At 36.0% G+C, this 11,329-nt stretch overlaps 1 protein-coding gene across 1 annotated transcript; it reads left to right on the plus strand.

Annotated features, from left to right (window-relative positions):
* Positions 1–1,366: 1,366 nt before the first annotated feature.
* On the plus strand, positions 1,367–10,434 carry LOC144575233 (Copper amine oxidase family protein). Its single transcript, XM_078325341.1, has 12 exons — positions 1,367–1,902; positions 2,512–2,621; positions 2,938–3,243; positions 3,415–3,527; positions 4,152–4,482; positions 5,451–5,666; positions 6,094–6,330; positions 6,976–7,161; positions 7,774–7,914; positions 8,685–8,953; positions 9,767–9,848; positions 10,156–10,434. The coding sequence occupies exons 1-12, from the start codon at positions 1,728–1,730 to the stop codon at positions 10,273–10,275; spliced, it is 2,286 nt and encodes a 761-aa protein (XP_078181467.1). The 5' UTR covers positions 1,367–1,727; the 3' UTR covers positions 10,276–10,434.
* The last annotated feature ends 895 nt before the right edge of the window (positions 10,435–11,329 follow it).

Genomic DNA, 11,329 nt, shown 5'->3' on the forward strand with positions numbered 1-11,329 from the left:
AATTAATTTAGTATAGAGTCAAGCGGTCAAAATTAGAAGGTTAATAAATTAATTTTAGTGCATTCATTTTTTGAACGTTTTTGACCGCTTGACTTTATACTAAATTAATTCGAATGTTTAAAAATTTCACATGTAGATGCATCACACGTAAGGTAGGTGGGTTTCAACGGTTCGGATTCGTCATTTGAAATCGATTTGATGAGTTTTAGGGCGTGTTCGGCAGACGGACGGGAATAGGAATAGGAATAGGAATAGGAATAGGAATGAGATTGCAAAATTTTTGAACTAAATTTTACTGTTCATGTGGGAAAAAAAAATTCAGTCTGAGTGAATTTTTTTTTTCCACGTGAACAGTAAAATCCGAACACACCCTTAGAGTTAAGGGCACCAAAACTTTGGTAAGCTTAAGAGCGCCCTAGTTCTACTCTGGATATTTAGATATGAACAATTCACATCATAGATGGAGGCACATTTAACAAAAAATGAGTCCTCCATTCCATCAAAGAAAAATAATATCAATATCTACTTTTTGTAATTTGAGCTAAAAATTTATTAGAAGGTACTGCATGAGATCTATATTTTATGATGATAATTGTATTACTGGATCCTATAACTGACATATCATACATTGAATGTTTTTAATGTAAAGTAATTTTCTTTGTTATTACTATATGACTCACTTACTGTTTGATTTTATTTCTGTTTTGTCTTCGTCTAATTATAACAATTTGCTTTTTCTAGTTTGTTTTATGTTATTTATTTAATTATGCGATAGAATAGTTTACGCCGTAACATATCACGTAGACAATCAATCATTGGGAGAAACTTATGATGTACAATTCAAGTAAATATTAACTTTCTAAAATTATGTATTATGTGATATCTCGTAGAAAATCTATTTTATAGATTTAATTTTATGAAAAATGACAGTCATGGTAATTTGCCAGTGATATTAATTGTTTACGGTGATAAAAATAATTTTGGGTGACATCATTTTTTGCTGATATTTTTCCTTTGTAGCACTATATGGATTTTATTTTACAAACAAAACTATTTTGTAGATTTAATTTTATGAAAAGAATGAAAATCATGGTAATTTACTACTCATATATATTTAGTTCAGATTCAGTAGTGTATGATGAGACCTGCATTGTTCGTATTAATCTGGAACAAATCTTAAAGTGGATCTCCTATAATTTAAATAGGAACCAAAATTATTTTTAACTCCAGATTTTTTTTTTTTTTGCAGAATTATTTTACTCTCAGTCTCAGGCAATAAATGCTATACCAAGTGTTCCGAATACGCGTCGGAACAAAAATTCTCTCGAATAAATAAATAAATAAATTAATCTCCATAAAATAACGATTTTGGACACGTAGGAAACCATTACACTCCAACAAAATCGATTCCGCCACCCGGATCCAACCCAACTGTGACTCCTCTCTCTATCTCACACCCTTCTCTCTTCCCTTTCTCCGACCTTCTACAAAAGGATCTCCTCTCTCCTTCCTTTCTGGTATAAGGTTTTATTTCATCTTTATTACTACCAAATCAATCCTACAAACCCTAGCGAGGAGAAGATATAAAAGGATAGCTGGAGGCGATTGATACGCACAGTGAGAGCGAGCACAGAGAGGAAAGAAACGGAGTAGTGCTGTATGTCCAGTGGTGGAACTAGGGAGGGGTACTTTGGAGGTGTTAACGGAGAGTTCGATAACCCACTACAATGGCCACAACTGAGGAAAAGACGACGTCTTGCTGTGCCCCCGCAGCCACTGCGGTTGCAACTGTCTCCGCCGCTCCCTCCGCCGGAGTCGGGGGATCTAAGGCGGCGGTCGTGGAGGAATGGACCGTAGATGAGAAACCGATGGCCACTGCCAATGCTAAGGCATCCTCTAAAGGTGTGTTCTCTGTCTCATCTTTTGATCTTTTGATCTTTGAATGTTTGATCGATTGTTTTTTGCGACGGAGGAAAAGGTACTAGAGCGGAAATTTAGGGATCCTCTCTTGTGCTTCATCTGGGGCTGGTACATGTCTGCTAAACTCGTTTTTTAGCTCGTGGGACCCTTGTACAGTGACTTCTTATCCATAGTGAAAGAACTTCATTGGGTTACTGATGGGAGTTCTTTATCTAGTTCTTGTTTATTTTCACTTTTATTTTCGTGACACTTATGTTGCTTTCATTAGATTTATTTGTATTGCTCATGCACTAGAGCTGGCAATTGGAGTTTAAATAAAATAAAATGTTGTGTTCATGTGTAAATTTGGAATTAGTGCTCTAAAACCTCCTCTGTGGTCATTCGCTTCACCAATAATTTCGTTCAAGTTTGATTCTTGTCATTCATGCTTAAATTAATTATCTTGGTCATTATTGCTAAATTGGTATCTTTGGTTGGAGTAATGGTACTTCTAGTTGGGATATTGTAGTCCTTGGCGGTGAACCTATATAATGTATTTTTTTTTACTGATTTTTTTTTAATATAATATGGTTATAACTTTTTACACTGTAGGAATTCCGATAATGACTCGGGCCCAGACAAGTCACCCATTAGACCCGTTATCTGCTGCTGAAATAGCTGTGGCAGTGACAACTGTGAGGGCAGCTGGTGCAACTCCTGAGGTACTAATTAAAACTACATGAATCTAGTACTAGTAGAAGATTCAACTCGTGTCGGTATCTCACACCATGTACAAATTAAACTCCGTAGCACAAGTCCCAACTTAACCCGTATTTAATCGGAATTGCCAGATAATGAACAATTAAAAATATTCCCAAATAAGAAAGTTCTATGGCGGATGTGTGTGCATTATTCAACAGTGGCCTAAGAAAACATTTTTCAAATACAGATATAGGCCAGAAAGAATGAATGACTTTATTGTATAATTCATTGATTATTCAAAATTTACAAATATTGACAAAATTTTATACATTTTAGGTGCGAGACAGCATGAGATTTGTTGAGGTGGTTCTTCTAGAACCAGAAAAGAACGTGGTTGCGTTGGCCGATGCGTACTTCTTCCCTCCTTTCCAGCCATCACTAATCCCGAGGACTAAAGGTGGTCCCGTCATTCCTGGCAAACTGCCTCCTAGACGTGCCCGTCTTGTTGTGTATAACAAAAAATCGAATGAGACGAGCATCTGGATCGTCCAGCTATCAGAAGTGCATGCAGCCACCCGTGGGGGCCACCATAGAGGGAAGGTTGTTGCAACCGAAGTCATTCCTGATGTACAACCTCCTATGGTACGTATCAACTAACATGACTTGAGGAAGATGCCCACCAGTTTATTCAAATGTTATCACATTAGTTGGCTGACTTAAAACAGAACTCGTGCAATATACTTTTTGCACCTTTAAGAGAAGTAATAGAGAAACTCATATGATAAATAGTCTATGATTAATTGTGAACTGTAGGATGCAGTGGAATATGCTGATTGTGAAGCAGTTGTGAAGAGTTTCCCTCCTTTCATAGAAGCAATGAAAAAGAGAGGGATAGAAGACATGGAACTTGTGATGGTTGATGCTTGGTAAGATTGCAATTTTCTTTGTAATATATAATCTTAATTTGTGTAGATATATATTTTTTTCATTCTGAACATACTAGATGATGTTTCTGCATCGATCAATATTGTTTATAATAAAGTCTAAAAAGTCAGATTTCAAGAACTTGGAAGCGGATTACAGTTGGTTAGCACAGTAATAAAACCAAATTCTGTACCAGACTAAATTAAAAAATGACTTGATATCTACCTGATTCTCAAGTCGATAAGCTGTACAAAACATAGAAAAGTTCCCATTAAAATTGAATTAGGCACCGATATGTATTGAATGCTGAATCCATTATGGAAATTCTTTTAAGGGTCTTTTTGTTTATTTTCAAGGGACATCCACTTGTAGAAGGTAGCTAACTGCACATCATCCAACACCTTAATTTTAGTTTAGTGTTTTTGAAAAGGGTCATTTTATTTTTTTGATTCATTTCGGCCTGGATTCAATGAGCATGTTCTCCCTACTGCGCCCCCCATCTCCTCCCCCCCAAAAAAAATAAAAAAATAAAAATAATAATAACAAATAAAATTAAAAAATCCATATATACCAAGTTGATAAAAGCTAGAGGGAGATGCTTATATTGACATCTGATCTCAAATTAGGTGTGCGGGCTACCACAGTGAAGTGGATGCACCCAGCCGTAGACTCGCAAAGCCTCTGATCTTTTGCAGGACGGAGAGTGATAGCCCAATGGAGAACGGCTACGCCCGGCCTGTCGAAGGGCTCCACATATTGGTTGACATCCAAAACAATGTGATCATCGAGTTTGAGGACAGGAAGTTGGTACCACTCCCCACGGCCGACCCACTGAGGAATTATACTCCTGGGGAGACGCGTGGAGGCTTGGACCGGAGTGATCTCAAGCCTCTGCAGATTCTCCAACCTGAGGGGCCCAGTTTCCGTGTCAATGGTCATTTCGTGGAGTGGCAGAAGGTATGTCGTAAACTTGCTTGTGTAGTCGGGGGTGGAAACGTAAAATGCAAAAATGTTTAATATGTGGTAGGTGGGATTTGAACCCAACTCTCCACAACCACAATATGGGATGCTAACCACTAGGCTACAAGCACACATTTCATATTTCATGAGGGGGGCTAAACTATATAAAAACTTAAGAATTCTTTTTTTTTTTCAATTATATTTCAATATACATAATTAAAAAATTTAAATCATAAGGGTGGCTAAGCACCTTTGGGTTGCATTAAGGTCCGCCTGTGTCTAGTGCTTACAACCTTTGCGATAGTGTCATCAAAACATCCTATGATTTCCAATGTCCCCTGTAAATCATCTAAGATATAAAGTAACTCAAATGTTGAGTTTAGATCTGGACCGTCCGATCAGAATCCGGGCCAATCCGGCCCGAGGTGGAATGCACCGGGCCCTTTAATATTTGCGTGAAAATATATCTGATGGTCCGGATCTAAACTAAGAATTTGAGTTGCTTTAGGTGATCTGAATCTGGGGTGAGGGGGTTGTTGCCAGCAGGTTTCATTGTCCTGTTTGTGAGAAGGGATGGTACTTTGGTTATATCCTATTGTTGCCACCTATCAAATTAGTCTGTGTGCATATATGAAATTGGAGTCTTTTAAATATCTTTGGATGTCTTCAGTAATTCCCAAACTGCCTTGTTTTCTTTCTCAGTAAACTGTATAAAGGCAAGTAATGAAAAAGAACAATCCAATGTCATATAAGGTTTTCTGTGTTTTTAATATATGATTTTCTCATTTTGCGAACTTACCTTGACTTTATGCTTATGATTGGGTTCCATTTCTAGCCTACCCCAACTTGTTTGTGACTAAAGGCTTGGTTGTTGTTGTTGTTTTAGGTTGTAGAAAAAACAGCCTCCCTTCTTTTTATGCAGAGTTTGGTATGTAATATATATATATTTTTTCAATTATGAGCAGTGGAACTTCCGCATTGGATTCACCCCTAGAGAGGGTTTGGTGATATACTCTGTTGCCTATATTGATGAAAGCCGTGGGCGTAGACCCGTGGCCCACAGGTTGAGCTTTGTTGAGATGGTGGTCCCGTATGGAGATCCAAATGAACCTCACTATCGTAAGAATGCTTTTGATGCCGGGGAGGATGGTCTTGGGAAGAATGCACACTCCCTCAAGAGGGTAAATGCTAAATTTTTCTTTGTTTATTGATATTCTGTTATAATTAATTTTTGGGTCAATATTTTGTCATTATTGCAGTCAACATGCGTTTATTGTGAAGGTGAACCTTTATGCTCTAAGCATGCGTTGATTCATATGTGGCATTATGAAAAACTAATGCTCATACTTAAACGGACTGAAATTATTTGCACTGGTTAAGCTGTTGTAAAGATAAATTATGTTGAGTTTCTTTCATGCTTAAATTCATGAATGATCTGAGTGCGAAATTCGACAACCCCCAGCTGTTTAATTGTACCTTCACAGTACTTTCTTCTTAATTAAAGATGCCTTGTAATAATTTACACGGACAATGTAGCTGCATTACCAAAATAGTATCGCAGAGTTTTTGTTGGCATTAGCCCTATCTGATATAACTTGATTTCTTTAGGGTTGTGACTGCTTGGGTTACATAAAGTACTTTGATGCCCATTTCACAAACTATACTGGTGGGGTCGAGACAATTGAGAATTGTGTTTGCTTGCATGAAGAAGACCACGGTATTTTGTGGAAGCATCAGGACTGGAGAACCGGCTTAGCGGAAGTTAGGCGCTCTCGGAGGCTCACAGTCTCTTTTATATGCACAGTTGCGAATTATGAATACGGCTTTTATTGGCATTTTTTTCAGGTATAATTAATACAAGAAATACTTACATTTGTGTCTATGCTAAACTGGAAAATGTCCGGTTCCCCATGCACAAATTGAAGTGTCTGCGGAGGGAATCTTTCAACTTATGGGGGTCAAACACGTAATGGGGATCAATCATATAATTTTTCACAAATTATATGGGGGTCAATTTTACAGTACCGATAGCATTTTACTCTGAACTAAACGATAAAATCATGTCTTAACACCATATTTTTTAAATAAATGGGGGGCAGTTGACCCCCATTCACCAAAGGTGGATCTTCCTCTGGTCTCCATACCTTACTGTAAACCATAGCAATTATCACATTTGATTTTGCTCTAAACACTCTAGTTCCTTCATTTATGTAGAGGCTATTAAATGAACACTGAAGAAATGGAGAGAAAGTCTGCTGTATTTTTTAATGATTTGTTTCTCTTAGTGGTATATATGTTGTTATTTACTGCAGAGGCGAGTCATATGCCTATCTCAGTTCCTAATTTGTTATTCATTTAGTGTATGTAAGTGTACTGTGTACAGCTCGTATAAAAAACATTTGAAAAATTCTATCTTGTCAAGGACTTAGTAACTCTTGTTCGTAATTGTTTGCATCTTTAAATGAAATTTTTTGAACTTTCTTTTTGTAGGATGGTAAAATTGAAGCAGAAGTTAAGCTCACTGGAATTCTCAGCTTAGGTGCATTAATGCCAGGCGAATATCGAAAATACGGTACAACTATTGCACCTGGTTTATATGCACCGGTTCATCAGCATTTCTTTGTTGCTCGAATGGACATGGCTGTTGACTGTAAACCTACCGAGGCATTCAACCAGGTAATTTATATTGGGCACAGTTTTTGTTTTGCATTTTAGATGAACTGCACTATTCAAAATTTTGTTATAGTCATGCATTAACCACAGATAAGATTTTTTTTTGGCAGATTACACCTAATATGTCACCCTTTACAAGAATTGCCCAACAGTTTCATGTTTGACTTAATTACCCCTGAGTTTTTTTATTAATAATAAATTATACTTAGTTTCTGCATACCTGGGCTAAGGAGAACATGAGGTTATTGGGAGCTAGGGAGATGCTGTCCACGGTTAACATCATATAATTTTTTAAAATGCTAAATAAAAAATTTCGTGGTATATGCTAAAGTAAAAATCTACATTTTAAGGGTAATTCTTGCATGCATCCAACTTCTATGATACATCAACATGATATTTATTAAAACAAACCATACAAAGTTTTACCGGTACCCATACAAGATACATAATAAAACTATTAAGGCATTTGTCAATGTCTCTAACCATCACAAGACAGCAAACTAAAGCAATAACAGTTTTTACCTACTTATTACATCAATACTAGAATTTAAAAATTACAACTGTATTTTATGAAGTTGGTACTGATAGTTGCGAGTTGCTTGTTTTTTGTTACAGGTAGTGGAGGTGAATGCGAAAGTGGAAGAACCAGGCCAGAACAACATACACGACAATGCATTCTATGCCGAAGAAAAGGTTCTCAAATCAGAGTTAAAAGCGATGCGCGACTGTGACCCTTCCGTTGCACGCCATTGGATTGTAAGAAAATGTGGTCCCGACATCAAAATATTGCCGTACTGCATAGTACTAGATGATAAAAGCCTCATCTTGATCACAAGCATAATTTACCAACCTGTTTGGCACTTGATTGAAATAGTTTGTTAAAATAAAAATCCAAACCTTCCAATTTGCCAAATTTACTCCATTTTTTGTGCCTCCATCATGCCTCCATGTTTAATTTTCTAATAACAAAAATTCTAAAAGTTGTATGCCAAAATAAAACTGTTAGATGCGATCCATGTTATTTTTATATTAGAAATTATCGCTTTCGGTTTTGTTTTTATGTGAATCAATAAGTTGAAAAACCAACATCCAGAAATTATTCACATCATATCTAATGGTTTTATTTTGACACTTGAGTTATTAAAGTTTTAAAATGGAGGCACAAAAAATGGAGCCATTTGAACCCTGTTCTAATAGTTAACTATTTTCCAAAGCGTTACCAACTAAAATATTGAAGAATTTTGGCATGGTTTACTTGTCCTCGGACCAAACATGAGTTAGACAACCTGCCTAGTTAATAGATTGGGATTTCTTAAACTGCTCACAGATCTGGTTGATTCTGACTCAATTTAACCTTTAAATAAAAATTTGCATGTCTTTGCATTGGTAAATTGTATTATGCTTAAGAAGTGCACCACCCAAGTGTAAATGTTTGACAAAACATTACATAAAAATGGAATCCTAAAAAAAAGTGAAAAACAGACACAATAGATATCTGACTTTAATGAACAACTGCACCAATACAGGTGAGAAACACTCGTACTGTAAATCGAACGGGTCAACCAACAGGATACAAACTGGTGCCGGGCTCAAACTGCTTGCCCCTGGCCGGTCCTGAGGCAAAGTTTCTCCGAAGGGCTGCATTTTTAAAGCACAACCTTTGGGTCACACCTTACAAAAGAGAGGAGATGTTTCCTGGCGGCGAGTTCCCCAACCAAAACCCTCGATTAAATGAAGGGTTGGCCACTTGGGTCACCAAGGACAGGCCTTTGGAGGAAACCGACATCGTTCTCTGGTAATGTTTACAACATATGTATTTGTCCAATCATCAAATTTTTATTTTCCATTGTATGAGTGAGGCTATGGTACTATGCATAGTGCAGATTGGTCCGTATGGATTTCCATTGTACGGATCAATATTTTCTTTTTCAAAGTTTAAATAGTCGATATGAACAGTTCAACATGATTTCCATATGAAAATGTACTTGCTGACTAACTTTTGCATTTTTTTTGAAAAAAAATTACTATTTTTTTATAGGTAGAAATTCAAAATTTTGAACGGTCTTGAATATTTAGATCAAGTGATTTTCTACCTATCTAAAAAGATTCTAAAAGATGTATATTTTTATCTGCAAATACATTTTCATATGAAAATCATGTTGAACGGTTCAGATCGATAGTTTAGACTTTTGAAAATGGAGATACTGAGCCATTTGAACCAATATGCAGTATGCATAGTACTGTAGCCTCACTCCCATTGTATTTAATTTTTCAAAATGCGATGGAACTCCAAAATCTGTTGATCTCTTAAATTTTTATATATTCGTCGATCTGGGACATTATTACAGCTTATGAGTATCAGTGGGCCTGTGTGGTAAATATGCTCCAACAGAGTGCTCATAGCTTATGGGACATTATTACATAGCTTATGAGTATCAGTTGCCACTTCATACATGGTGAACTGTTTGCGTTTAAGAGTAGATATCTAAAATTGTTATGCTTGGTCTACGTGTTGTTTCCGGGGTAATTTTGTTTTCGTACTTCTTTACGTAGAGTATATTGCCTACTTTTCATTTTTGAATTGATTATGTCATTTTTTTATTTCTAGGTATGTGTTTGGAATAACTCATATCCCAAGGTTAGAAGATTGGCCAGTCATGCCGGTTGAACGAATTGGCTTTATGTTAATGGTACCTTTTCTCTCTCTCTCTATATTTATTATACCAATTTATATGGAGTAGGGGTTATTGACTTGTTCTCTCACCTGGGGGCTTTTGTTGCATGTATTTTTTCTTTTGATACCTTTTGTCCTTTCTAGGGGTTTTCGATCTAGGGTTTTGCTGGAACTTTTTTTAACAAAGGGTAAAATGGGTGCATCATAAAAAATAACATTTATATATGTTATTTGGGAGACAGAAATTTATCTTGGTGAAGTGTAGCTTTATTTGTGTTAATGTATAACCCAAGTAATAACTTGATTTTGTTATTGGAGTGCAGCCACATGGATTCTTCAATTGCTCGCCGGCAGTTGACGTGCCTCCAAGTGCTGGAGATATAGAGGCCAAGGAAACCACCGTTGCAAAATTGATTCCAAATAGTCTGCTTGCTAAGCTCTAATGCAAATAAATAAATAAATAAATGAATGAAACTGTGATTGTTGCTGTGTTGAAACAAATAATTTGGGATAAACTCGTGGTTGTGTACAAAACTACAAGCTACTAGAACTTTCGACTCTTTTGGTAACAGATTTCTATTTGGATTGATTTTGGAATTAAATTGCGTGTTTTTTCCTTTGCTGTAGCTGCCGAAATAGCCACTTGAATAGTCGGCTACAAAGTACAGTTCTCATTTGGTCTGTTAAGTTGAGTGAGGCTAAGATACTTTGCAAAGTTTGGGTCAGTCCATGCTATGGATCATATTTTTGTTTCTAAATTCCAAACAATCATTTCGAACCATTCAACATGATTTTCATATGAAAAATGCACATGGAGACTAAATTTTATAATTCTTTTACTATTTTTTTCAGATAAGTAGAAAATCAGTTGATCTAAAATTTCGGAACAATTTGAAAGTGAGTGATTTTCTACTTAACCAAAAAAAGATAGTATATTTTTATTAAAAGTATAAAATTTAGTCTCTTGCTACATTTTCATACGAAGACATGAAAGCATAGTACGGATCATCTGTGGTTGGATGTGTAGTTTTTCAAATTTTGTCGTCTGCTTCATGTCTCCGAAGCAGCAAGTATTATTATTTTTTTTTTGAGGAAGAGAGATGGTTTCAAGTATAATTTTTGTTGATGATTTCCTCTAAAATGAGAGAAATTACGGGTGAAAACGGTATGGATAGTATGGATGATATTCAATCCGTATTAAAAAATTTAGATGTGAATATCTGATATTCAAATATCCGTGTGGATAAGTATAATTTTTGACATTTTTTTGTAATTTTTGGGACAGTTTGGTGCTGAGAACTGGCTGCCCCCAACTGAGTGGTTAGGACATTTTAAAAAAAAATTGAGGGCATATTCATTAATTTCATTTGTTTTTAAGGTATTAATAAAAAATTCGACCACTCCGTTGTCACCCCTGGAGAAAATACTGTTTTTATTTCTTTAAAAAGAAAAGGAGAAAAATCTAGTTTTGGTCCTGAAATACCCGATTTGGTTTAA

This window comes from Carex rostrata, chromosome 23 (assembly GCF_964058835.1).
Source record: "Carex rostrata chromosome 23, lpCarRost1.2, whole genome shotgun sequence".
Classification (NCBI taxonomy): domain Eukaryota; kingdom Viridiplantae; phylum Streptophyta; class Magnoliopsida; order Poales; family Cyperaceae; genus Carex; species Carex rostrata.

Coding starts and splice junctions, on each gene's coding strand:
- LOC144575233 (XM_078325341.1), top strand. CDS start 1,728: ATGGCCACAACTGAGGAAAAGACGACGTCTTGCTGTGCCCCCGCAGCC. Junction 3,244..3,414: donor CTGATGTACAACCTCCTATG/GTACGTATCAAC, acceptor TGTGAACTGTAG/GATGCAGTGGAATATGCTGA. Junction 5,667..6,093: donor ATGCACACTCCCTCAAGAGG/GTAAATGCTAAA, acceptor TGATTTCTTTAG/GGTTGTGACTGCTTGGGTTA.